This window comes from Podarcis erhardii (genome assembly GCF_964252035.2).
Source record: "Podarcis erhardii genome assembly, chromosome: 7".
Taxonomy (NCBI): domain Eukaryota; kingdom Metazoa; phylum Chordata; class Lepidosauria; order Squamata; family Lacertidae; genus Podarcis; species Podarcis erhardii.
Genome location: NC_138511.1, coordinates 60,472,564 through 60,500,363, shown reverse-complemented (window position 1 = coordinate 60,500,363; position 27,800 = coordinate 60,472,564). Strand labels below are relative to the sequence as shown.

Below are 27,800 nucleotides of genomic sequence, written 5' to 3'. Positions count from 1 at the left end.
AGATTGCTCCCTTTGCTCCAGTTCAGCGCTAAAGAGCAGGTTTTCTTGCGGAAAGCAGCGGGGCAAGTGGAAAATTGCTTGGGCTTGGGCTTTCTAGCCATGGAACAAGCCCTGAGGATGGTAAACACCCAGTAGCCAGTAATAGGCCTGCTACTTCTCTCTTGCTCACTTAACTTTTCCTTCTTTCAAAGTATTCATGCAATTAAAAAGCAAGGTTAGCTATTAACTCTAGAATACTTTATAAGCTTCATGTCTTTGCTTTTATGATCAGGCTTCCTATTACTTGGCCTTGGTGCCCCTGCTATAGGCCTAGTTGCTCTGTTCATTCTTCTGATTCTGTGCTTATTCATCCCATGGTTTCTTGCACTTTTTCTCTTCCAGATGCTTGGAATTCTATTCTGGAACACTCGCAGGCTGCCCCTCACACTGTATGATTAAATCTCTGTTACATAAGAACATAAGATGAGCCTTCTAGATCTTTATGCCCCATCTAGTCCACCATCCTCTTCTCAGTGACCAACCAGGTGCCTGGGGAAAACCAGCAAACAGGATTTGAGCACGGTCGCCTCCTGTAGCTTCCAGGAGCTGGTATTCAGAAGTATTGCTACCTCTGGCTGTGGAGGTAGAGCATAGCCATCATGGCTTGTAGCCATATTCACAGAGGAGAGGTTTCTTTGCAGAAGATTCATCACCCAGATCCAAACATCTATACTTACTCCCCCCCCCCCACGGGAAAACCAACCAATTGCATAGAAAAATATTTTTATTTTAAATTAAATGTTAAAAAGTTATGCATAATGAGTTTTGAGTATTTTCATCTACTGTATAAGGAACTGTCCATGAGTGAGTCAGATTTCTTCAGACATGCTTCTCTGCCTGTCCTGGGGCAGTTGAAAAAGAGACTGGGCAGTTACCTACTGCTCCCCATTGGGACATATTAAGAAGAGGACAACCTAGGCAGAGGCTGATGTAGTCCATGACAGCAGGAAGGCACTAGGGTTGGAGAAATTTGGTGCAGCCTATGGCAAGCTATATGACTGCTTCTGAAGGGAGACTGAAAACATTTGCCCACATTGCAAAGAAAACCAACTGCTTCCAAAACAGTTTAGCTCCATCCAATGAAAGCCATCACTTGACCTGTACACTCTTGGGTGGCTGAAGCATCTTAGCCATTTGGCTGGAGAAGCTATGGCAGCCAAGCCAAATTTTATGTGCCACAAGCCTGCCCAGTTAGCTGTGCCCTGGCTTCAGAGGGTAAAAAATAAACTGAACCCATAGTTGATGTTTGTGGGCCAATATGGAGGGGGATGCAGGGGGACAGGAAAGAAAGGTGTGTTGATCACCTTTGGTTTCACTTGACAAACACCCACTGAACCATTGTCATAGTAACTGCTGCTGGACCATCCCAGTGAGCAAGGTGTCCTCGGCCACAGAGCAGCCGCCTGAAGCAGGCAGGAGAAAACTGCAAATGGGTGGCGTCAGGCACTGCTAGTCACACACCAATATGGTTCTCTGGATGTGGCTGAGATGGGGAAGGCCACAGGCTGCAAAGCAGAGGGGTATCTTTCCCCCCCCACACACACACCAAAAAAGTTACAGATTCAGCTAAGAGTTCAATAGTGATAAGGCAAGAGAGAGAAGCTGCAGCAGTGCAGCTCATTCAGTCCTTGGTAGAGATTGCGGAGGGAGTGTTGGAAGTATGTGAGGATGGGATGGCAGGGCCTGCCAGCTCTATGGCTCCACTTCCAGGTGCGTGGCGCTTACTGTCCAGTGACCCAGGTACAGGCACCGTCTGTTTCAGCCACTCAATTTCTGCCTGCAAAGGAAGGAACAAACAAAAGTGAGCCATGCACATCTCCCAAAATCCAAGCACAGGAGCAGCAAGACATTGTGCAGCCTGTGGCAGCGGAGCAAAATGGCTGTTCTTCCCCCAGTCACGGCTGGTCAAGTTTATTTCAACACCCAAGGCAGAAAATCCCACAATTATCTCTTCCTGTATGTAGACCTCACCACCACCAATAAATTAGACAACAGCCTTTCATGACCTCCAAAATCTGCGGCCTGAGGCCGCTGCCGCACTGTAACTATGGCAAGGCCAGCCCTGCTTGGCTTTGGCTATATATCTGAACAGCAATTCTTTCTCCCTCCAAAGCCATTTCCTACCTGTAAGGCAGCCCGCTTGGTCTGCTCACGTCCCATCTCCACCTTCAGATCCTCCATGTCTTTCCTGCAAGAGGAAGGAGAGACATGAATTTTGGAGGGGGCGAGGAAACAGGACCAGCTCTCCTCCACCCCATTGTTGTGGGAGAATCCTTAAGAAATGCACAAACACACACTAACAAGTTAGCTACAGCCAGCTTTCCCCAGCCTGGTGTTGTGAACTACAGCTCCCATCAGCCCCAGCCGGCACAGCTTCATGATGCTAAGGTTGGTGGGAGTACAGTTGTGCAGGCTGGGGCTGATAGGGGTTGGAGATCAAGACAGCTGAAAAGCACCAGGAAGGCTTCTTTCAGGAAGGCCCTGAACAGATGAACAATGACACCACCAAGCCAAATGTATGACTTGTGACATTGCTTTGTGCTTGTCCACTGTTGTGGGCAGGAGAGGCTTCTCCAGAGCTTCTGGGATCTCTGCCTGGAAGAGAAGAGGAACCTGCCCACCGCTGGCCCACCTCACCGATGCTGTGCACGCATCAGGTCCATCATGGTCTTCAGAGACCGGAGCTCTGCCTTGAGATCATCCAGAGATGCTGGCTGCTCCTCTGTTTGTGACGCCTCACAGGTTAGAGCTGTAGACTCTTCTCTGGTGTAACTGGACTGCTCCTTCAGCTGCCAGGGGGAGAGAGAGATACAGGACAGAGAGGGTTGGAAGGGGCTGATGCTTCAATTCCTCCATGGGCCAAGGCTCCCAACCCCCATAGTAAAACAAAGGCAGGCGATGGAGGGTTAAGCCCACCAATCAGAGAATCTTAGAATTGTAGAATTGGAAGGGACCCCAAGGGTCAGCCAATCCAAGCCCCTGCAATGCAGGAATCTCAGCTAAAGAATCCCCAACAGATGGCCATCCGGCCTCTGTTTAAAAACCTCCAAGGAAGGAGAGGCCACCACCTTCTGAGGGAGTCTGTTCCACCGTTGAACAGCTCTTACTCTAAAAAAGTTCCTCCTAATGTTTTGTCATAATTTTCTTTCTTATAATTTGAATCCATTGGTTTGGGTCCTCCCCTCTGGGTCCTCCCCTCTGGAGCAGCAGAAAACAAGCTTGCTCCATCCTCCATTTGACAGCCCTTTAGATACTTGAAGATGGCAGTCATGTCACCTTTCAGTCTTCTCTTTTCTGGGCTAAGATCCTGAAAATGGTACCCAGAAAGGAGGAGGAAACATGGACCGCATGGCTGCTCAAACCAGTTTAAGCCTATTGTGTTGCTACCTCACACAACTCACCAGTTCAGGGCCTTTAGCTTTCTCTGTGGAGCTCGAGGGCTGGGTTGATCCCATCTCATCCTGCAACAGTCAATAAGAGAGAGCGATTTGGTGACAGCCATCATCAAGACTAGCCATGTTTTAATTTATATTTCACAAAATTTATACACGACTCAGTCGTGAAAAACCTCGAAGTGGTTTATGAGCAGAATAAAACAATATAATTATCAGTTAAAACAATTAGAAGCAACCATGTAAAACGTTTTTAAAAACCCCAGCAATAAACTAAAAACAGATTGCAACACACACCAACATCCTGCACATCTGGATAGGGCTTCCTAAACAAAAAATGTTTTTAGCAGTTGCCAAAAAGAGTGCAGCGAAGGGACCTGTCTGAGATCAATAGGCAGGGGGTTCTAAAGTGTAGGTGCAGCCACACTAAAAGTTTGATTTTTTACAAATGCAGAGCAGGTATCACGTGGCACCTGTGACAGCACCAGTTCTGCTGATCGAAACCGGCACATATGGGGTAAGGCAATCTCACAGGCAAATGTGTCCCAAGCTGTTCAGGGCATTATATACCAATAACAACACCTTGAACATGTCCCGGTAGCAAATCAGTGACCAGTGCAGATCTCTGAGCACAGGTGCTGTATGCTGATGAGGTCTCACTCCTGACAGCAATCATGCTGCAGCATTCTGCACTAACTGCAGCTTCTGGATCAAGCATGAGGGAAGCTGCACATAGAGCACATGCTTTACTTCCTCTGCTCTGCAGCCGCTGTTTAAAAAGGCACAAGATCCCATCCCTTTAATCCCATCCCTTCCTCCTTCCTTGAGAACAGTTGGCTGGGGGTGGGCAACAACTCACCAGTGAGCTGGTCATCAGCTGGCTGGGTGGTCTCTTCCCTGGCACTTTAGGACGGCTGGCTGTTGGGTGGCTCAGTTTGGCACTGGGAACAAGGACGGCATCAAAAGTGTTGATCTCTGTAATGGAGAAAAGTGGCACTATTGGGGAGCAAGCACAGCTACTGCAGAACCTCAGCCAGGGAGTGCAATACTGGCCAGAGGGAGATCCGTCATTCCCAAAGCAAGCCCAGGAAGACACGGCATGGACTGGGGTTTGCAATGCCCCGCCAGGCCCCAAGCTGCTTCTTCACAACTCTGGAGAAGAAAAGGAAAACAAGAGCTCCAGGCAGCCATTTTGTGGGAATGGTTTAAATCATATACCAGCAAACTGAGGTTGTGCAATTAAGCTGAATTTGGGCTCTTTTGCAACATCCTCCCTCCTGCGCGCTCACTGTCCTGCCCATCACATGGATTTTTTGTTGGGGGGGAATAGTAAGAAAAATGATGGGAAAACACCCTAAGAAGTGTGGGATACGGGCAACATGGGGCGATGTCATATCACCACTGCACGAATTGATCAGAACAGATGCTCAGTTCACAGTGAGGTTGCGCATCCTCAGTGATTTTTTTTGTCACGATAAAGGCTCAAAACAGAAGTCATTAGCCCCTACAAAAGGGGAGGACACTGGACAGTGGGAGAAGGAATTAAAGGGCCGGCACCTACCTGCTATTTTCTCCTTGCATTTTCCTTTCCCCACAGGGGTTGCTGTGCTGGGAACTGGAATGCCTAAGGATCTGGATCATCATCATGTGCAGAGAGAGAGACACACACACACACACAGAAATCATGAGAGGAGTGTTTCCAGCTACCCACACCCTTGGCCTTTGGAAACCCCAGAAGAACCTGTTGCTGCAGAAGGACTGTGAGGCACATTATGGGATTGGTGTTTCTAGGACCAAGGTGAAACTATAAAAGCTCTGTGGATATTTTTGCTATTGGATTCTGGATGTTTTTATGTAGTCTTGTTATATTTATAGTGCTGAAATGCTGTTATTTTCTACTGTGGTGTTTCACTATGTTATTATGAAATTGGTTTTTGGCTGTTTAATTTTGTAATGCATTCCTATTTTCTTTGTTGTTAGCCACTTTGAGTATGAATTTTGTGTGTGGAAAAGCGGCATATAAATAAATATGAATGAATGAATGACGAGTTGCTGACTACTAAAGCCACAGAAACAAAGCAGGTACACCCAGCAAATTCACCCCAGACCCAAGCCAGCTAACCGCATCTAATTGGTTAAAAGAAAGTGGAGGTGGATCAGGAGGGGGGTGGAGGGATGAATCCAGATAACACATGAATTTATCACTTCCCTCCAACTATCACAAAATCTGTATCAGAATCCATAAGACACAGAGCTGTCTTACACCAGCCTTTGCCAACTTGGTACTGACTGAGGCCAATGGGAGCTGCAGTTGTAGCCCAAAGCATCTGGAAAACACTAGGTTGAGGATAGCTGTGTAGTGGAAATTAATAGCATATGATTTGATAGGCAGCCTACATGCGAAGAGATGTAAAAACTGTGAAAGGATATTGTTGGGAGAAATTGCTTATTCAGGCTGTATTACGAATGTGTCAAGAGTGTTCGGCCTTGAGCTAGTCTGATAGAGAGTAGTAGGCACCCTATTCTTCAGCTCTGATAATGCAGGCATGCCTCTCTTCTGAGATTGCGACTTAATTTCTGCACATATAAAGAGTGAATGCTTCTATATACGCTTGTGGACTCCACTTTTCTGAGTTCCCTGACAGCTGTTATTGCTTTGACCAATCAAAGTTGCCTCAACATTACAATGTTGTATTTAGTGAAGAAATCTACCACAGCGACTTGATCCATCTGATTGGCAGCACTCTCCAGGTCTGGGGCAGAGTGAGGCCTTTCCCTCAAGCATTACCTGTTCCTTTTGGCTGTTGGCACCTACCTGTTCCTGCTGTGCCAGAAATCAAATAGCTAAGGATTTAAAAATTGCTCCCTGTCTTCCCTCCTACCAGCATTGTGAACCCCACTTAGGAGGGCATATCCCCCAAAGATCTAGGCCTGGCAGGGCACCAGAAGTGCCCTGTTCTAAACAGAGGCATGCCAGTGCCTGAGGTTGCCTGCAAACTCCACACTCTGCTAAACCAGATGTCTTTCTTTCCAGCCTCAGGTGGCAAATTCTACCTGCCTCTTACTTGCTTTTCTGGTTCTGGGACCATGTCCAATGACTCAAAATGAGATCATATCAAGTGCTGGCCGATCCCAGGAAAGAGGATGTGCACACACTCTTTCCAAGACTCATCATGTCTTACTTGTGGGGAAGGTTGGGGGCTGGTTTGGTCTTAGCCGGCACAGGAGGAGGGGGAGCTGCCTTCTTGACCGGAAGAGGAGTCAGCCTAGGGCTTTCCATTTTCTTTTGTTCCTTTGAGTCTGCAAGACATGAATGAATGACTTAGGACACACAGTTATTGCAATTTATTTCCTAAGGAAGCATTTCAATAATCTTTTGCTCATTATATCCTCAGCAGAACCATGCAAAGAAGGCCATGATGATTTTATTATTAATTTTAAAATTATTATTTCTGTTTGTATCCTGCTCTTTCCCCCAAAGGAGCCCAGGGTCCCCCTGGGTGGGGGGAGAGATCAGTACAGCATCATGCCTGAGCACAAGTCTTGCTTCAGCATCCTGCCGGCAAAAAAGAAGGCATGGGAAGGGCCTGTTCTAAAAGCAGAACAGGGAAGATCGTGTGCTGCACCCAATTCTAGCTTAAATGTCAATAATCTACATCTGATACCTTTCCCCTCAGCAGCATGAATATTTATACAGAGGGAAGGAAGACCCTTGACCTGTAGGCAGGATATGGTCCACGGCCAATTTTCCCACCTATCAGCTGTCCAGCAGAGAGCAGGTGAAAAGGGAAAAGGCTCTTGACATTTTGCAAAGTAAGCAATTGCAGCTCTTTCTGCTGCAAGATTGCCAAAGCAGAGGGGTAAATGCCTAGCAGAGAGGCAGAGCTGTGTTCCTTCCAAAGAGGCAAGAGATTGTCCATGCATTTTGCAATTGCACACATGCTATTTGGCGGGGGGTGGGTGGGTTTGAATTGCACTTTGAAGTTGGAGGCTCTGAATAGCAGTAAGGATGTGAGGCAGCACTTGCAGTTCAGCTGTGCATTCAAGTTTGAATGGTTCTGCAGGGAACGGATCTCCAGAATGAAATAAGTACTTAACCCAAGGTACCACTATATCTTTAAACCAGACTTGGGCCAGACAACCCTGCGAAATGGGGGACTGCCCTCCGAAAGGGAACTCTTCTGCTCCACTTTGCAAGAAACATGATTGTTCTGCTCAGAACACAAGCAAGCACCAAACCACAACAGGAAGAGGAAGATATGCACACCTCTGCCTTTGTCTCGGCTGTTGCTGGGCAAAGCCAGGGCTGCACATGCTCCGCACAGGCACCCTGACCCTCTGCAAAAGGTCAGTCAGCAGCTGCCTCCTCACCTTTGTGGTCTCCAGGATGTTTCATCTCCACCTTGCTACCTTGGGGGACCTTCTTCCCTGGCTTGGGAGCTTTTTCTATTTTTCAAAAAAAAAAAAAAAAAAAGGAAAGTACTGTAAGATAGGTGATATGAGAAATGAGGAGGAAAAGAAGAACAAGGCCAGGGGAACCTCTGTCCCTCCAGATGAGCTGCCAACTCCCAGCCAGCCAGCCTGGCCAAAGTTCAGGGGTGATGATATGAGTTGTGGCCAACAACATCTGGAGGGCTACCAGATCCCCAACCAGGCATCCGGGAGGATGGGGAAAGAAGAAGGGATGGCTTCCTGGGTATTCTACACATTGACTGGCAGCAGTGCCTCTCTCCAGGTGGTCAGGCAAGGGGCATTTCCAGCCCTCCCTGGAGATGTGACCATTGAACTTGGGACCTTCTCTACATTGTGCTCTGCCACAGAACTTTGATCCTTTCCCCGAGTGACTCCCCCTCGGCCCCTGCTTGCACCCGGACATTAAAATAAATAAATAAAGAGAGCCAGTGATCCAATGGGCAGTGATGGCAACCCCCTTGAGCTACAAAATCGCCTGCCTGAGCCAAGTGGGAGCTTGTGACTTACCGGAGTCCTTCCTCCGCTCTGGTACCTTGGCTTTTATCTGTAGAAGAGAGAAAAGAGCAGCTTGACGTGGAAGGAAGGCGCTGGTGATGAGTCACCCAAAAAGAAAGAGCAGCCTCAGCATCTCAAGGCAGGCCAGGCTTGGGTTTCACTCCTGCACAAGTTCAGAGGCAGGAGAAGTCAAGGAGATCAGAGGCTCAGGGGAGGGAGAATGAGACAAAGGAACCTGCAGGACGGGAGTGAACCTTACAGTGCCCAGGCGGATGCTGAGCAAAGGCACATGGCAGGCAGCAGACTCTGCCAGCAACTGCATGTGGCAGCCTAGGCTGGTTGTCAAGACAACCTTCCCCAACCTGGTGCCCGCCTATGCCAGCTGTGGCTGATGGGAACTGTAGTCCAAATTGTCTGGAGGGCACCAGGGTAGGGAGAAGCTGGTTGGATGAGGAGGCTGTTGCAGTCCTCCTTTGTGGCCCTCCAACCATTCCAAGCCTGTGAAAGTGCTTCAGTGTTGTGTGGAGCAGCCAGCATCTCCCCTCCGCCCTGCCAATTCCTCCTGATGCAAGGGAGGGTCAGGGGCCACCCACTTCCTTACCTCAGGCTCCACCTGGGCCAGAGGCATGACAAAGTTGTCTGGGAAAAGCCCCCTCCGGCCACGACACTCGCCTTCCCACCAGCCCATATCCGCCGTCTCCTGCAACAAGGAAGAGGAAAGGAAGGATATGCACACAGAATTACTTTCCAACAATGAAATTAATTAAGAAGAATCATTCAGTTCAGTTGCACCAATAATAGTTGTAATCTGTCCTTAGCCCACTGTTGTTTTCACCTTTTGAAATTCTTGAATCATTATTAATTCTTCTAATTGATAATCCTTTTAAAAAAATTATTTGTGTTTCTGATACAATTCCATATCAAGTAAGTGAACTGAAATAATGCAAAGGACATAAAAAAGAAAACTCTGAAATGGAAAAGAAATAACAATTTTAGGATATCGAAAAATAAACAGAAAACCATAATGCATTCCTCCATTGACCTCCTCTCCTATCCTTCCATGGTTCCTTTTGTCTCCTCTTTCTCTCGTGTTTTCTTGGTTCACTCCGTCTATTGCAACTACTTATATACACATTAGTTTTTTCTTACACTGCTGAAAATCTAACCATCCTGCTAGGTTAATTGTTTGCTTGCAATACTTTTTCATATATTCAATAAAAGATATCAGTCCTCCTTATATTTTTCATCATTTTGATTTCTAATTCTAGTGGTCATCCCTGCTAACTCCACGTATTCTAACACTTTAATATGCCATTTTTCTTTTGTTGGTACCTTATCTGGATTCCATTTTTGTGCTAGTAATACACGTGCAGCTGTTGTCGCATAGAGGAACAAGTCTTTCTCTTTTTTAGTCACTTCTGTTGTTATTAACCCTAGCAACAATGCTTCTGGGTTTTCAGAGAAGGTTTTTTTAGTTCATTATAGATCATTTCCCAGTAGTTTTTAATTACCGTATTTTTTGCACCATAACACTCACTTTTTTCCTCCTAGAAAGTAAGGGGAAATGTCTGTGCGTGTTATGGAGTGAATGCCTATGGGTGGCAGGGGGGGGGGATCTGCTGCAGTCGTGAGCAGAGGATCCATGGTTCCCCTTCCTTCCCTCCTCTGTGGCTTGCTTTGAAACAGCAAAGCGGGAGAAGAGCCGCTGAGTGGGGAGGAGAGAGGGACAGAGAGCCTGCTTCTTTAAAGGAGCAAAGCAGGAGAGGAGAGGAGCCGCTTACACGAGTGTAAGCGGCTCTTGTCCGGTTGGTTCCTTTAAAGCAAGCAGGCTCTCTGTCCCTCTCTCCTCCCCACTCAGTTCGCTAAATAGCAGCAAAGTTTTTCAGCTCGCTAAGCCTGCTTGCTTTAAAGGAGCAAAGTGGGAGAGGAGAGGAGTCTTCTCCCCTTATACCCCTCTTCTTCATTATTAGCAGCATCCTTCTCCACCCACCCCACGTGTGCTTCTTCTCCCCTTAAACCCCTCTCCTGCATTATTAGCAGCATCCTTCTCCACACACCCCATGCGTGCTCCTTGTCCCTTGAGTGCTTTTCCTTCCCTCCCCACTTAAAACGTGGTTACAAAACACGGATCCAGATGGATCCTCAGGATTTTTGCACTGGGTCACCCCAAATTCACCCTCAGATCACATAGCATGTCCATGGCTACATCTTGCACCAAAAAAACCGCGCACCCACTGTTGCCTCGGGCCACTTTGGTGCAAAAACGTGGTTACAACGCATGGATCCACATGGATCCTCAGGATTTTTGCATGGGCTACTCCAAACTCACTGTCAGATCACATGTCTGTGGCCACAGCATGAACCACAAAAATCATACATCCACTATTTTGTTTAGAATATTTTTTTTCTTGTTTTCCTCCTCTAAAAACTATGTGTGTGTTATGGTCGGGTGCGTGTTATAGAGCGAAAAATACGGTATATTACACTTCCACCACATGTGGTAAAAGAATCTCTCTGCTGTCTTACATTTCCAGCAATTGCCCTTTGTTGATTTTGACATTTTTGCTAGTCTACATTTGGTGTCAGATGCCACCTATGCAGCATCTTCTTAAAACTTTCTCTTACATGTGTAGCATGCTGTAAACTTTATATTTACTTTCCATAACTGCTCCCGTAGTGCAAAATAGATATTGTGTCCCACGTCTAATTGATAATCCTATTGTTTCATCTTCCTTGTAAGCCACCTTCATACTTCATCAGATTAATTCCATACTAGTACATTTTTTAAAGTCTGTACTGCTTTCTGTACACAGGTGAGCAGAAACCAAAATACACCTCTCATGAAGTCTTCCCCTATCCGTCTTCCCAGCCAGGCTCTCAGGAGTTGTTCTAACTCAAGAGAAAGAAAACGGCTACAACTCTTATCTTCTGATCATCAAACAAAAATAACAATCACATTTACATTATGCAAGGCAAACGTTCTGCCCCTCTCACCCTACTCCACCTGCTGCATGCTTTTGGAAGTCAAGGGCAAGAACAAGATAAGGTGTTTTTTTCCTCCTAACACAGGTGTGTGTGTGGGGGGTCCCTCACTGGATCACCCAGCAGGAGGTAGCACTACTTTTTTCCGGTGCCTACTAAAAACTTTTTTGGTTTAGACAAGCCTATGCAGAAACATTAGGAAGTTGATTTGAGTCTTTTGTTATTTTAACCTTTCAAATATCTTAAATTATTGCTGTTAATCTCACTAAGGTCATGTTTGTGTGTGTTGTCTTCTCTCACCCCCAATCAAGCGGTGTTTAAATTTCATTAAATCTGGTCATGCCCCCAAATTGCCAGTTTTGAGGAAGAAGTTCCAGGTATAGAATCAGTGGTCGCTAACACCCCCTAGAACACCTACGAAATAGCAGTTGTTTGGGTATTTAAGATTTAGAACCATTAACTGGAGGACAGAGAGGGTTGCTTCCAGATTGCCAGCTTCTTTCACCCACCCTTAAGAGCTGCCCAGAGTGGCTGGGGAGGCCCAGCCAGATGGGCGGGGTATAAATAAATTATTATTATTATTATTATTATTATTATTATTATTATTATTAGGTCTGCTCCTCAGTACCAGTTCCTGGGGAGCCCAAGTAGGGAGAGTAAGTGGCTCCCACACTCAGGGCCCGTTTGCTGGCTTCCCCAAAGGCATCTAGGGTGCCAACATGAGGATGGGGCTAGATGGGTCTCTGGTCTGATCCAGCAGCAAAGCAGCTCTTAAGAGCTGAATACACTGTGCCCTTTTAGCTCTGAGCAGAGATGGGGCCAGGGCTCTTTGTGGGTGGCCCTCATACCATCAGAGAAGTTACCCACCCCAACTTTTCCCAGGACTCCCACCTTGCTCAACAAAAGGACCAAATCGCCTTTCCGGAGGAGGAGCTCATCTTCATGCTCTGGTTCGTAATCAAACATGGCTCGGCAATAGACAGGAGCGTCACCTGCAGTGGAGGTAAGCACAGACACCCCTGGCTTCGGATTCAGATATTTCTCTTGCTCTGGTTTGAGTGCTCTGAAGGCAACCATTCCCAGCTGGGTACCCTTCCAGATGTTTTGGACCACAACTCCCATCAGCCCCAACCAACATGGCCACTTTGGACCACAACTTCCATCAGCTCCAACCAACATGGCAGCTTTGAGCTACAACTCCCATCAGCTGGTTGGGGCTGAAAGGGGTTGTAGTCCAAAACATCTAGACAGCACTGAGTTAAAGAGGGCTGACTTGTCCACTGAAATTAAGCCCTCCACAGCATCCAGCAAGCCCCACACACCCACAGCAGCTTTCCCAACAAAAGGGCATCAGGTTAATCTTCCCATACCCTATCCCTCCCCTCCAGATGTTTGCAGCCACCACTTCACTCTAGGCTCCCACCTGGGGCCTCGCACACCCTAATATAGCTTGGCCCCCTACGCCACATTTTTCCTCCCCTGCAACAACCCCATTCCAGACTGAAATGGAGAACTAGGCATTCCCTGCCTCATTTTCCTCTCTGAAAACTGCAGGAAGGCTCCAGTGCTCCCCCCCCCCCCGAACAAAGCGAGCTCTGAGGTAGCAGAAGTCTATCTTGGTCACAACTCACTGGTCTGCAGAGCCTGGACTTTGGGACTCGCCTGCATCCGAGGAGGGGTAGGCTTCTCCAGGGTGTTCTCCACCTGGAGCAGGATCCAGGAAGCGACAGAAAGGGGTGTGGAAATAAGAAAGAAGGCTGTTGACACAAACACAAGCTCTGTGCAGCACCTGACCACTGCCAAAGAAACACCAGCAGTTGCTTCCTCAACCTGTTGCCCAGCAGATGTTTTGAACTACAATTTCCATCAGCCCCAGCCAGCAAATGATGCCCTTCTCTCTAGCAGAGAGCAGTAAACTTGACCTGGTGGTTGTTTTCTGAACAGAAAACTGGCTTAAGAACTTACTTGGGTCAATGTAAAAGGTATTTCATTGCTTCCCACCTCCCAAAAAAATAGAGGCACTGATCCCTGGATTTAAACAGAGGACATTGTCCAAGGGTGTTTCCAGATATGGAAAATTCTGTAGCACTCAGTCATTGCTGCTTTGCTTTAAGTTGCAAGTAAAATAGCAAAACTGCTTCCAGACCTTTTTAATCCAGGACAGAAAATGTGTCCCTTTTCCCCAGCTCCAAATGTGGGGACAGGATCATTTTCATTGGGACCACAGTGTGTGTGCAGTGTTAAATACTTCCTTTCCCCACCTTGCTGCATCGCTGATCATGATTGCTCCTTTAACAATGCAGGTGGGGTGGGAAGATAAACAGCTAAAAAGGCAATGCTATTTGAAGGGGTGATAGACAGAGAGAGGACCATAGAAGAAGAAATGGTTAGAGCTTCCCCTTCAGCCCTTCGGATACCATTGGACTCTAGCTCCCATCAGCCCCAGCCAGCATGGCCAGCAGTCAACTGGGAATTGCAGTGCAGCAACAAATGGCAGGTCGCAAGTTAGCCACACCCTGGGCTGGAATAATATATGCAGGCTGTAGTTACCAAGAATGGCTGTTGCACAGCCATGTGATGGGTTGTGCACACCTGGGGAAACTGCATAGCAGTTTTCCAGTGTGCTTTTTAAAAAAAATGCTCCGTGGGAAAACAACAACAGAAGCTGAGCAGGGAAAACACAAGAGAGAGATGTTTTGCTCGTGGTGTCATGCAGATACTCTGTAAAAAAAATCAATGAACAAAGCACAGCTGTCCCACGGGAGATGCCCTGTGTAGAAGCAGCGCCAGAGAGCTGCAGGGGAAAGACAACTACTTATGCAGCCTCAAAAGAAGAAGAACAAAAACAAGGACACTGATTTGCATATGCTAATATTTAGAATTATTTTAATTTAAATAGAAATGCAACACATCTCACAATAAGAGTAATAATAATAAATAGCTGATATGAGTCTATTGCTAGTTTTACTTTTCGAAAGTCTTAAATTGTTAATTTTCCTCACTGGCAGTTTTATTGTTTTACCTTTTTTTTGTAAACCACTTTGAGTTTTGTTTTGTTTTTTGTTTTTGTACAATCAAGCAGTGCATAAATGTTATGGGGGGGCGGCAGAAATCATCGTGAGGAAGGCTGGGACCTGGTGATCTATGGTCTGGCTGACATCCCGTGCTAAGACAAACCATAGTGCCAGGGGGTGGCAGCAAAAGGGAGCAAAGCAGCGGCCTAGACCCACGAAGCCTAAGGTCTTGCTGAGCATGTTGTGTGATCCAGACAGTGTGCCAGCTCAGTCTTGCTGTGAAAGTGCTAACTGTCGATAGACAACATCCATACCCCCCTTCCCCATCCCTGGTTCAAACAGACCAGAGGGTCTTTCAAATAGAGGACCCCTCGAAACACAGCCCTGTCCTCTGTGAAGGAGGGCACCTGAAGCCTTTCTGGTCCCAATGCCACGGAAACACCTTCCTTCCGCTCACCTTCTCCGGCTCACTGAGGACGAAGGTCTCATTGGTCATTTTGGGGCGCTGCTTCCCTGCTCCGACTTTGGGCTCTGCAAAAACCATCTCTGGAAGTGGACAGTTGAGGGAGGAAGGGTGGGGTGAGGTTAGCACTTCCAGTCAGGCCCGGCCTCTCTAGCCCTTCTCGCTTCCTCTACAGACCTTAATCAGATCTTGAGCTTCCTAAAGATGTGAGGGGGGAGTGCTTCCTGGATTGCATGGAAGCCCCAACCAAAAGGGAGCACCCGCATTCAATTCAGATTATTCACCCTCAGCTCTGCACCACTCCCAACATTTATGTCACAGAGGCTGCAGAGGCACCGGTGCCCCCATCTCCAACCCACCTCCACAGCATGCCCACCCCAGGCCCTGTGCTCCCCCCACCTGAAGGCAAGTCGTTTAGCTCTTGTACAAAGTTGGACGGGAAGGCTCCCAACTTCCCGTTCTTCTTGCCCAACCACCAGCCATCTTCAATCTGCAGAGGAAGAGGACAAAAAACAGCCGTTGTCATTCTGGAAGGGCCTCCGCCTTCCTGTTGCACAACCCACCACCGGCCCACAGAAGAGAAGTGGCAAAGAGTCAGGCAGAGTCCCAGGGTCCCTTTCCAGATATATCGGGTGCCCCCCTAAACCACCTCCCACCTCCCTGGATGCACCCAGAGATTGGATGGAGACACAAGAGGAAGGCTGCAATGCAGGCTCATGGTGCCCTCATGGTGCCCCAATGGGAAGGGAAGCTCCTGAGCAGGACCTGAGTGCAACGCTTTCCCCACTTGCAGTTCGAGGGAGCCTCCCAAATTTCACAACTCTCATTTTTCGGGCATCATAATCTGGGGGTGGGGACTGGAGACACACAATTGCCAAAGGAGTAAGACTGCCTCTATAGCACCTTCACCAGATGAAGCGCCTTTCTATTTGGAGGCTGCTTTGGTGCATATGGTATAAGCCAGCACTTCATTGGTTGGGGGGACAAGGAGAGAAAAGGAGAAATCTAACTTGTAGCCTACTATTATTCCCCTTCAGTTTGATACACTTTTGATTAAGGCCAGTGGGATCAGAAGAAGATGGCCTGTGATAATAGCAGGCAGCAGAAGATCTCTCTCAGGCAGAAGCCAAATATTATAAATGGGTTGTTGGCAACCAATTTTTTTATTATTTATAATTAGACAGGAAATGACAGATTTGTCTTAAACTGGAGGTGGAGGGAGAATACAGGCCAACCTTTTGATGGCATTGGTGCCCTGTGGATGCTGTAAAAACATCCGCCCCAAAAACCCTGGCATGAATGAGAAGCAGGGTTCCCGCAAGGAATTTTCACCTGGAAGCACCCTAAGCCTCCAACATCATTTCCCACTCCCCCCCACTTCTTCTGCTCTAGGAACCCATCCTTCTACCACATACTCGCTCCCCTACCTCACCTCCTCCAAGATCTGCACCACTTCTCCGGGGCACAACTCCAGCTCATCATCCTTTGCTGGGGTGTAAGAGAAGGTGACCCGGCACCAGCGCTCCTTCGCAGCTGGCAGCTTGTTCACAGCGTGGACTACAGAAAGGATAAATGTGGAAGGCAGGAAGCAATAAGACAAAGAGAACAGAGAACATGACCGCACAGCCAAATTCCAGATGGGCACCAGAGGCGGATTCTTCTTTTCCCACGAATTTAACTTGCCTTGGAGAAGAGTGGCAGGACAGTAATATAAAACAGGGGCTTGCATTATACTGATTTTGACACCTGCCAAAAGACAGGAGTGCCTGGCGTGCTCTGGTCCATGGGGTCACAAAGAGTCGGACACGACTAAACGACTAAACAACAACAACAACACCCAGACATAGTGTATATTGTGTATATTTGCTCTTAAACACTGCTGGATTTTATATAATGTTTATTATTTCTACTTGTTTTTAAAGCCCATTGATCTTATTTTCTTATGATTATTTTATACTATTTTAGGTCAAGTGCTGAGAGATTATTACTGTTTTCTGGTTAAGCCAGAGATTTCCAAACTATGTTGGGACACATTAGTCTGTTGGCTCCCTGCGCTCCTCCTGAGACTGGAAAGGGGCGCTAGTTTAACCTCCGGTTTGCTAGTAAAACTGAATTACTGTGTCGCGAAATGATGCATGCCTAAAAAGTGTGTCACCAACATGAAAAGTTTGGAAAGCTGTGGGTTAAGCTGTCAATAAATCTTGTAAAAGTAATATGTAGGTTTAAAGAGTCGGAATGCGTTCTTGGGAGCAAGTGTTCTCTTAATATCACGATCAGATCACTGGCAAGAAAGTTTTCCATGAAAATTGTAAATCCAGATTAAATGGGGGTGAGTGATAAACTGTATCTGCGATGTCAACAACATAGCCTGATTACATTGCCAAAAACCTGTGTGCCTGAGCAAGGACAATCTCACAAATGCATCCCATCTGGAAGCACTCTAGGAACAAAGAATGCAGAAAAGAAGTTTGATAAATTTTGACAGATCCCTTTGCTCTCACAGCCCAGTAGGATTAATCAAGAGCAGCCTTCCACAACCTGTTGGCCTCTGGCCGTTTTGGACTGCAACTCCCATCATCTGTCCTGCTGAAACACCTGGAGGGCATCAGTTTGGGGAAAGCTGATTTAAATGAAGCAAGCCAAGAGCTGAACTTGCCACTGGCCTGTCATGGCCATGCCCCAGGCTTCAGGCCCCAATTGGCACTGATCCCTGCAGCCATCCATCCTTTTATAGTCAGGGCACATACATGGTTAAATCTGAATATATACCATCCTTTTCTGCAAAAAACAGTGCTCATTCCAAAATCGATGTGTTGCGCATCAGTGCAGCAAAAACAAACCCAAATTCAAAGTGCATGTGCTTAAAATGTTTGTTTTTTCTGTTTTAAAAAAATCAAGGATGGCAAACAATTTTGCCATTTGTTCCAACATCTCAGGAATGTAGAAGCTTTTGAAAAGCAAGGAATGAAAGGCAGGCAGGCAGGAGAGAGAGAAGAGGACTCTTAAGTATGTGTTTCATCACTGAAGTATGACACACGGCCTTCTCAGCCGTGTAGCGAGAACTTCTGTGCTGCTCAAGATGGTCATCATAGCTATCATACCCATGCTCCTTTCAAGACCATACAGCAAAAAACTGAATTTTTGATGACCTCTGTCCTATGCAGCCATTTTGGCTTCAGTACCAAACCATTTTCCACTCTCCCCAACACCAACACCTTTGCTTACTCAAAGGTTTGCTCACTACTTTGTGGTATTTTGGTTGCGCATAATAAAGGGAGTGCAGTTGTGTGTCCCCCCCCCCTCAAAATAAAAGCAGCAGTTTAACCCTTAGTCAGTAACATCAATAAAACCTATGTTTAGCTTATGTGGTGAAATTCCACCCAAGAGCAGCTGATTATTGGACATGCAGAAGATTAGCATATAGCAGTCCAGGAGATAACATTCTCACAGCTGTGAAATAAGGTGGCAGCACTTTGGCCATGCTCCACAGAGCCAATGGTTCAAACTCTGAACTGCCTTAGCTGCAGCACTGATGGAAATAGACCCATACCGCTTTGAAAAATGCCAAGCCCCACAGGTGCTGTGCCGAAACATAAACAGAACCTCCAGCAAGGTCCTTGGGTTTCCTAAAGGCTACAAATGCCACCTTACACTTGCCTACTCCCCACCAGCACTCAATTAAATAGAACTTTGCTTTTTTTATAAAAAAGAGGGAAAAATCATGGGCAAAAGTTTTTACGTTCCTTTTAAAGATAGTCCCTCCCCAGTTGTCCTTAGTATGAAGCTTCAGCACTGGCCTAAAGTACCCCCCCCCCCAAAAAAACAAAAAAATACACTCACCACTGCGAATGGATCGGGGGTATCGCTGGGTGCCATCAGCTCGGAGGCTCACTGGGATTTCCTGAGGCAAGGGGAAGAAAAAACGTGCCCGTGACTATGAACAAAGAAAAGGTCAGACAGCAGGAGGAGAGAGCAGCCTGGAGGGGTGGGAGGGGAGGGTCTCCCTCCAGCATCTTGTTTCTTACACAGAGCGAGGACTCAAAACAACCAGCTTAAGGTTGCCAAGTTTGCTGATGACACTAAATTGTTCAGGGTGGCTAAAACAAAAATGGATCACGAAGAATCTCTCCAAACAGAGCAAATGAGCAATAAAATAGCATATGCAATTCAATGTCAACAAATTATGTGATGCATGTCACTTTATATGTGGACAGGGCTTCTGGGTCCAGACTGCACTCCTGTATCCTTCCAACCATTCCCAACAACTTGTTGGCTGTCAGAGAAGGCATAGAGTCATAGAGTTAGAAGGAATCCCAATGGTCATCTAGTCCAACCCCCTGCCAAGCAGGTATTGTAGCTAATGGTGACATTAAATCACCACGTCTAGTTTGCACAAAGCTGGCAGTTTGAGACTTCCTGTTGTAGTCATGTTTTCATGCTTCCTCTCCAATTGATTCAAGCACATAATTTAGAAAGAGGATCTAAACACACAACTTGCTATTTACAGGTTATACAACATAAGTCAAAGGGACAGGGGGTGGTGGAAGTTTCTAGAAAACAGAAAACTCTTTATTAATTGAGGAATCCCCTTTGACATGTGTGTTGAGGTAAGGAACAGACCTACCATAAAACATATATAAACAGTACAAAAAAACCGACAGCAACATAGGAAGCTGCCTTCTATCAAGTCAGACCATTTGCCCATCCAGCTCAGCACTGTCTGCACAGACTGGCAGCAGTGGCTGGCAGGAGTCTCTCCTAGCCCTCCCTGAAGGAGATGCCACTGGGGACTGAGCCCAAGACATTCTGCTAGCAGAAGAGTGTCTGCCTTGCAAGCAGAACATCTCCCTTCCAAGTGACAAGAGGTTTAAAAACGGTGCAAAGTGAACACCTTTGCATCTAGCTGGGAAGGCTTATGGGGGGCCAAAATCCCTTCAGTGCAGCTATCAGGTCCCTCTCATCTCTCAGCTGGGAAACAGAGGCAGCCACCCTGCTCTGAGCCACTGTGGAGCAGTGGTATCTGATGTTTGGGGGCCTTTAAGGAAGACTCACCTCTCCAATAGAACACAGTGACTTCCTGGGCAGTGAAGGGACCAGGTGGCCCCTCAAGGAACTTGGCCCTTAACTGTGAAGGACCTTCAATACTAGCCCCAAATTCACTAGAGGTGAACCAAAGTTGGGAAGAAAAGCCAGGAGATTCCTGCTTCTCTTCCCTGCTCTCAAGAAACAAAGCAAACGAGCATCACCACTGGAATGGCTGGCCGGCCTGCTCCACTGAACAGGTGGGAGCGCAGCCTGCAAAGGAACTGCCCCCTGGAAAAGAGAAACATCCAGAAACTCAAAAATTGGAAGAGGCCTCTCCCCCTTTACCTTGCGGAAAAGATAAGGGCTCTGGGTCAAAACAGCCATCCTGGAGAGGATGCCGGGGAAAGCAGGCACCTACCTCAGGTATATAGGGGGCGGCGACTGGGCGTGGCTTCAAGTGCTTCAACACACACCTTGTTACCTGTCTATACTACAAAGCAGAATGGAATGACCCTTCTGGCTCCTTCCCCCTCAAGGAACCTTGGGAATTGTAGTTCCACGTGGCAGCAAACCTGTAGTCCCACATAGCCATCAACACCTCCATAAACCACAATTCCCAGAGTTCTTTGGAGATGGGCTATAATGCATGTTTTTTTAAAAAACAACAACATTAAGACAGATACTTTCCTGATGGGTCTTCTGAAGATGTTGGATTTAACATGGGTTCAGATCCCACCTCTTCAGCCATAAACTAACTGAGCACTTTCAGGTAAGTCCCTGCCTCTCAGCCTCAGTTTGTCATTTGTAAAATGGGCCTGCCTCAGAGGACTGTTGGGAGGACAAGTGTTTGTTTGAAAAGCCCTTTCACCCTAGAGAATTATGGCAATTATACACAGGAAGTGAAGTCAAAAGCCGCTGCCTGCTTTTATGTGTTTTTCTTCTTCGCAGGGTACCTCGTACCCTGCCTGCAAGGCTTGTTTATTGGGTTCCATTCCAGCAAAGAAACACACAGAGCTAAGAGCTGATAACGTCACTTGGCAATTTGCCCATGGAACTGTGGGAAACCTGCCACTGCAGAAACAACAGTTTTCAGAAAGGGAAGGGGTCCCCTTTATCAGAAGTGGGGAAAACTGATAAAGTGGGAAAGGCCCTGAGAACAATTAGGGAGCAACAGGCAGGCGGGACTTGGTGAAAGGGGAAGGAGTGTCACTTTTATGGCATGTGAGGCAAAGGTGCTCCTTGCCGGGGGTGGGGTGGGGTGTACGTGCCTGCTTTTCCCTGGTGCTTTATCTTATTTCACAGAATAATGGGTGCGGACTGGGGCATCCCATTCACCCTTCTGCCACAAAGGACTCTAGCCGATTGTGGCAGGACAGACCTTCTGTCTGCCAGGAGCGACGCACTGGGGGGAGGATGTTTTTCAGACACCTTTGCCTGGCAACCTACAAGGAACCGGAGCTTTTTCAAGGAAATCAGTAACTGGAATAGCAGGTGCAGACCCTCCCAAAGAGCTGTCTATGTTCAGCAACGGGGGGGGGGGGGCAGGGAGACTTAGTGCAAGTGGCCTTAACCCTGTGCTGACATTCTGTATGTTCCGAGATGTACAGCTGGGGGAAGATGTCGAGGTCACCTGGGCCTGCCCCCATGCATTCAAGGTCACCCCTCCACTGTGGCCCACATGCAGTACAATCCATTGTGCATAAGACTCTGGACATGCATTCTGTTCAGGGCTGGCTCTGTCATTAGGTAGAGGGAGGCACCTGCCTTGAGCGGCAGATGCAGCACACTGGCTTGAATGCCTCCTACAAAAGAGAGCAGCAATAGTCAACCTCTCCCCTGGCATGCTGTCTTGTTGCTAGCTGCTTGCACTGGTTGACCCTCTTGCCTGGTTGAATTTCTCCCATGCATTACCATTGGCATCATTCCCAGCCAAGGAGGCAGACAGCCCAAGACATGCACTTCAGCAGGCACTGCCTCTCTATGTGTGTTTTGTTCTGATCATGTGATGCAATGCCACCCAGGGAGCTTGGGGGAGTGAGCAGTGGTGATTGCCCTCAGGTCAATGGAAAAGTCTGATTCTTTTTAAAAGGGGGATTTGTTTGTACTAGCAGGCATAGGCAAACTCCGGCCCTCCAGATGTTTGGGACTACAATTCCCACCATCCCTGACCACTGGTCCTGTTAGCTAGAGATGATGGGAATTGTAGCCCCAAACATATGGAGGGCTGGAGTTTACCTATGCCTGCAGTAGGGCATCAGAGCCCATTGATCCACTTTAATTATGCAAAACTAAAGTGCCTGCCTATCTATCTATCTATCTATTTATTTATTTATTTATTTATTTATTTATTTATTTGCATTTATATCCCACCTTTTCCTCTAAGAAACTCAAGGAGTACATAGCTCTCCCCCTCCTCATTTAATCCCCAGAACAACCCTGTGAAGTAGGTTAGGCTGAGAGACTTCAACTGGCCCTGGATCACCCAGTGAGCTTCATGAACAAGGGGGGATTTGAACCCTGGTCACCCAGGTCTTAGTCCAATATTCTAACCACGATGCCACACTGGCTTGAATGCCTCCTACAAAAGGGCTGCAGCCTGGAGCCCCCCTTGGGCACCTGATGGCCAAAGCCCTGCTATTTATCTCGTAACACAGCCTAGTAAAGAACCAGCTACTGATCCCACTGGCTATTTGGACAAGGGTGTTCTGTTTGGCTCCGCACATGTCTGGCTCAGATGTGGGGCAGTCTGCGCAGTGACACACAACTTGTGCATTGAGTCAGGGGCCTTCCACAGCTGCCCATTTCCACACAGCCTTCTCCTCTGCAGCCAGCCTAGCTGTCTTGTTTGAGCAGCCGCAAGGCCAGGCAAACATTGGCAGGAGGCAGGTGACAGACATGGGTGTGTTGCAGCCCTTACAATGTGAAACTGGGGGAACAAAGCACATCTTACCCAGCTCCATGCAGCTTCCCTTTAAACAAATTGTGTCAGGGGTGCAAATTAGCTCGGGAAATAATTTGCATTATTTGGCCATGAACTCCAGCAGGAGGCAAATACCCAGTTTGCCATTTTGCAGGAATAGAACAAAGCTGAATAGGGAGGAAAAGTCTGGAGGACCAGGCTTTGGGTGGAAAGGAAAAAGGGGCTCCTACACCTTTAATTGTTATTATAGAAGAGGGCAGCTTGTCATGCAAGGTGTAAGTTCCCTCTTTTACATGACTATTCACCCAGACACTTTATTCGTTTATTTACATTTATATCCGCCCCGCCCCCCATTCCTCCTTCATGGAACTCAAGGTGGCATATGTTTGGTTTCACACAGTTTTCAGTCTGGGAACTGACCAGAACCAGACCTGCTTAGCTTCATCAAGGTCATGGCATTGTGTGCCTTGAAGTTGTTCCTTGGGACATTGTTGCTAGAGAACTGTTTCACTGCTATAATGCCCAGTGCCAGAAGGGCTGAGTTTGGGTTTGAAAAGCCTTTCTTCTGACCTCTCCCAAATTCCAAATAAATTTGTTTGAAAATGGAGACACTCTGTCTCTCTCTCTGTGGTGTTCTTGCACCTTTAATAGTTGTAAAGAAGAGGAAATCTGTCATGCAAGTCACACCTGCCAAAATTCCCTCAGCTATATAGCAATTAAAGATGCAGGAGATGCCTGGCCGCTTTTGCATCTGGCCGCCAGAGAGCTGGTCCAGCTATTCGGCAGAGTGAGGCAGGCACCTAAGGTGGCAGGTGCTGAGGGTCGGGAGACAGACACAGCTGTGCTAGCCATCAGTGTATGTGTGTGTTCACTCTGTAGGAGCTCAGGGATAAGAGGTATATGGTGCATGTCACATGCTCAGAGGCACTCTTTTCCAGTGAGGGAATCTCAGGTTCATTGCTGGATAATGGCACTAGGCACAGGTCCCAGGGCTAATGAAAGGCCTTTTCATGCATTTAAAGGTAAAGGGACCTCTGACCGTTAGGTCCAGTTGCGGACGACTCTGGGGTTGTGGCGCTCATCTCACTTTACTGGCCAAGAGAGCCGGCTTACAGCTTCCGGGTCATGTGGCCAGCATGACTAAGCCGCTTCTCGCGAACCAGAGCAGCGCACGGAAATGCCGTTTACCTTCCTGCCAGAGTGGTACCTATTTATCTACTTGCACTGCGTGCTTTCGAACTGCTAGGTTGGCAGGAGCAGGGACCAAGCAACGGGAGCTCACCCCGTCGCAGGGATTCAAACCGCCAACCTTCTGATCAGCAAGCCCTAGGCTCTGTGGTTTAACCCACAGCGCCACCCACATCCCTTTCATGGCAAATCTCAGTTTCCCTGCTGACAGGTCACTCAGTAACCATACCCGATTGTTGCTCCCTAATAGGAAGCTGCTTTGTTCTAAGTCAGACTATAGGTCCATCTACCTCAGTACCGTCTACACTGAATGGCAGTTGTTTCAACCAGTGGATGTTCGCAGCCCTATTTGGAGATTCCAGAGATTGAACCTGGGACCTTCTGCATGCAAGGCCGATACCCACTGAGCCAATGGTCCTTCTGAAACAGGTGCGACAGGCATGTTTGCAAACACGCAAGTCTGTCTCCACTTGTTCCTCATGCTTCTCAAGAGCACACTTAACACACCCTAGACAGACACTTACCTGGGACTAAGCTACTTCCGAGGAGACATGCCTAGGCCTGGAGTGGGAAGGGGTGTAAATGCTCACCTGCACAAACTGGCGAGGGAAGAGCCCCACCCGGCCCTCCAGTTCCCCTTGCAGCCATCCCTCTTCAGGGCCTGGTTGCACCTTCTGGATGATGTCGCCAGCAGTGATCTTCAGCTCATCACCCAGCTGCCCGTCAAAGTCCACCAAGACCAAGACCTCTGAAGGAGGAGGAGGAGGAGGAGAGAGAAGCAGGAAGAAGGTTTTCCCCAAAACATCAGCAACCTCACTCAGCAATGGGCACTCCCAGATGACCTTTCTGTAGAGCATTCATTCCGACTGGCCCTCGGGGAGGTTAGGCAACATTGCAGCTATGCACACACTGAACCGTTAAAGGACGTTTCCCTCTCAAAGAATTCTGAGCACTGTAGTTTATTAAGGGTTGCTGGGAATTTTAATTCTATGAGGGTTAAACTTCAGAGCCCCGGGTCCTTTGAGGGAAAGAATGTGCTTTAAAAGTCTAATGTGTACACAGCCTGCACCAAAGAGTCATTAGTCCACACCTTCCAGTGCATTTAACCATCACTTTCCTTATTGCAAAAGTCTGATCTTTTGGGAGAAGCAGGATCATTGCACATAACCTCCCAATCAGCTGCAGTTGCGCAACCTAAATTTGCAGGTGCTTGGTGATTAAATCCCACCCCAAAAGAGTAATAGTCTGCAGAGGCTGACTTTGGAAATATGGCGCCCTGAGCGAGGACAAACTTTGGTGCCTCACCCAAATAATATTTCACACTTATTTTCACAATAGTTAGAGTTTGTTGAAGCACCCTCCCACCTCTTGCCTTCCATTCTTTGCATGCTCTCAAGTGCACTATTTTGCACCCCCTTGGCTCGGCACCCTGGGCAGGGGAACTGCTTGCACCACCTTAAATCTGGCACTGCAGTCTAAGGCCACATTCACACCGTACACTGTACGGTTGGAATTGTAGAACTGGAAGCGTCCCCAAGGGTCATCCAGTCCAACCCCCTGCAATGCAGGAATCTAAACTAAAGCATCCATGACAGATGTCCATCCAACCTCTGCTCAAAAGCCTCCACAGAGGGAGATCCACAATCTCCACTATGATACCACTTTAAAAACTTTGTGGCTTCCTCCAAAGAATCCTGGGAGATGTAGCTTGTTATGGGTGTGGAGACCCATATCTCTCTCACGGAATTACAATTCCTAGAGTTCCCTGGGAAGGGGAATTGATTATTTAATAACTCCTGGAATTGTAGCTCTGCACTCAACACCCATAACAGACCACACTCCCAGAGTTCTTTGGAGGGAGCCATGATTTAAATGTATGGTGCAAATGTGGCCTAATGTTGGATACAAACCATGAAGTGGAAGTTGAACGGCAGTGCAATGTAAAAAAAAAAAAAAAACGGTCCATGATAATTAGAGCTTAAGTGTATGTTAAACAGGGATAACTGTTATAATTGGTGATGATTTAATATTGCTGAGATTATTGTATAAGCACCTGGAATGAGGCAGGAAACCATTCACAAGAAGCAGTTATGGATGGCAACAGCCAGCTGGGGCTGATGGGACCTGTGGCCCAAAATATCTGAAGGCCACCAAGTTGGCCTAACCTTTTCTAAACAGGTGACTGGTATTTACTTCCCTTGTCCCAGAAGCAGCTTCTTCACAGGGCTGTGAGGCTGGGGGCCCTTCCATAAAGCAGCAATGGCCAGCCAGTGACCAGTGCATCAACTTCCAGCTGGTCCCCAAAGCAACTTTAAGTGGACCCCAGTAACCAGATGGTACATCCTAAGTTCTTTCTCCTGGGGGTGCAGTAAGGCAGGACAGAGAGCAGCCTTCACCAAATCCACAAGCCCTACTCTCTGGGGGCTTATCCACATTAACTTTTTGCCCCATTTTTTCTAGGCACAGGTCCATGCTTAAAAGCTCCTTCCCAAGCATGGTTTCTTCATTTTTGATCTGGACTTTCCCCCACAATAACCTGCTCTTTAGGGCACAATCAGATCAAACATCAATTTTGGTTTTCCACATATTGCTGTTTGCTCCAACTGAGCTTTAAAGAGCGGTTTTTTGTGGGGAAAGCAAAAAAGGGGGGTGCTTGGACATGGAGCTTTAAAGCAAAAACTGTCTGGAAAGAGCGGAGGAAAGGTAAGTGGATAAGCTCCGACTCCTCCCAATGGTAGCCGAATCTCACACAGTACTCTGCTAAAACCAGAAGCCTGAATGAGGAAAAAGGAGCTGGCCAGACCCTCTCTGCCTCTCCCTGTCAAATTCAAGCACGGAACATACACTGAAGGCCAAGCCAAGCTCTTTAGCCAGGCAAAAGTTCAGAGGGAGACCTGGCTGCGCCAAGGGGGTCTTGGATGGAGGCAGAGAGCCCCAGTGATGCTCTGACAGAGACTGCGGCCAAGGAGAACCATCAGTAAAAGTGGGGGCAGGGACCCTTTTATTAATTGTGCCTTAGTAACAGTTACATCAGTAACAATTAGGCCTGATTTACCTTTCTTTTTGCTCTGTCCTAGCAGTTACCTGAGGGTGCAGGGATTCTCATGTTTCCCTGGTATGCCAAGCATGCAGGCACACACACACAGAACCCTCCCCCAGCAAGTTCAGTTTCATCACTTCAGTGGAGAAGGTGGGACCCCCATTGGGGTGGAGTCAGAGGTAAGCTCCACTGAAGTGGGCCTGGCAGTGGGCACCCTGTGCCCACACTGTGTTTGCTCTGGAACAGAGTGTGTAATCCTCAGACACTCAAAATGCTAAAAAAAAATTAATCTAAATCCTCCCCCCGCCCGCAGCCACAACAACACCACCACATATACATTATAGCCGTTCCCCTTTGACTCACATTAAACTCACCTATTTTACAAAAATAATGCCCTTTAATCATTGACCTGCCAGAGCATGAAGCAGTGAGCCAATTCAATGTTATGTATCAATTGTAGCGTTCACAGGAAATGTGATCCTACAGAACTGTATGCTATCACACAGCTGTGTAAGACGTGGCGGCCGGCGCAGCTGGCAGCACCTGTGAGATTTGTCATCTGGAAAACCCAGGCAATAAAGTAATCATTCCAGCTCCAGCCCCATTCCCTGTAGGTGGCCCCTGAAACCTACCCATGGCAGCTCCTTCCTCACTTTCCGGCTGCCTCCCTCCGCATAGATCCAGTCAGCTGTGCCTTCCTGGGAAAAGTGGGAGAAGGAAGCCAGGCACTCCCTTTTTGAAGCTGGGAGGGAAGGCCCGTCAGGACAAG

At 47.6% G+C, this 27,800-nt stretch overlaps 1 protein-coding gene and 1 long non-coding RNA gene across 3 annotated transcripts; one reads left to right on the top strand and one right to left on the bottom strand.

Annotated features, from left to right (window-relative positions):
* Positions 1-35: 35 nt before the first annotated feature.
* On the top strand, positions 36-1,582 carry LOC309346592. Its single transcript, XR_014158700.1, has 2 exons — positions 36-120; positions 382-1,582. It is a non-coding gene; the product is annotated as an uncharacterized lncRNA (long non-coding RNA).
* LOC309346544 (CD2-associated protein-like) lies at positions 746-27,798 on the bottom strand. Of its 2 annotated transcripts, none has more exons than XM_081870387.1 (18): positions 27,664-27,798; positions 24,582-24,739; positions 18,699-18,759; positions 16,291-16,415; positions 15,258-15,348; positions 14,853-14,941; positions 13,013-13,085; positions 12,273-12,373; positions 9,001-9,099; positions 8,412-8,448; positions 7,803-7,877; positions 6,614-6,731; positions 4,993-5,063; positions 4,291-4,406; positions 3,441-3,500; positions 2,677-2,828; positions 2,164-2,227; positions 746-1,816 (listed from the first exon to the last, which is right to left on the bottom strand). In XM_081870387.1, the coding sequence occupies exons 1-18, from the start codon at positions 27,665-27,667 to the stop codon at positions 1,661-1,663; spliced, it is 1,650 nt and encodes a 549-aa protein (XP_081726513.1). In that variant the 5' UTR covers positions 27,668-27,798; the 3' UTR covers positions 746-1,660. The 2 variants fall into 2 exon arrangements, 1 of the variants encoding a protein (XP_081726513.1); XR_014158675.1 differs by having other exon boundaries at positions 1,758-1,816; positions 2,672-2,828.
* Positions 27,799-27,800: the final 2 nt, after the last annotated feature.

Excerpts from the sequence above, each read along its gene's own strand:
- LOC309346544 (XM_081870387.1), bottom strand. Across the intron at positions 7,878-8,411 it reads AGAGCGGAGGAAGGACTCCG|AAAAAGCTCCCAAGCCAGGG; the intron begins GTAAGTCACAAG and ends TTTGAAAAATAG. Across the intron at positions 2,228-2,676 it reads CTGATGCGTGCACAGCATCG|GAAAGACATGGAGGATCTGA; the intron begins GTGAGGTGGGCC and ends TTCCTCTTGCAG.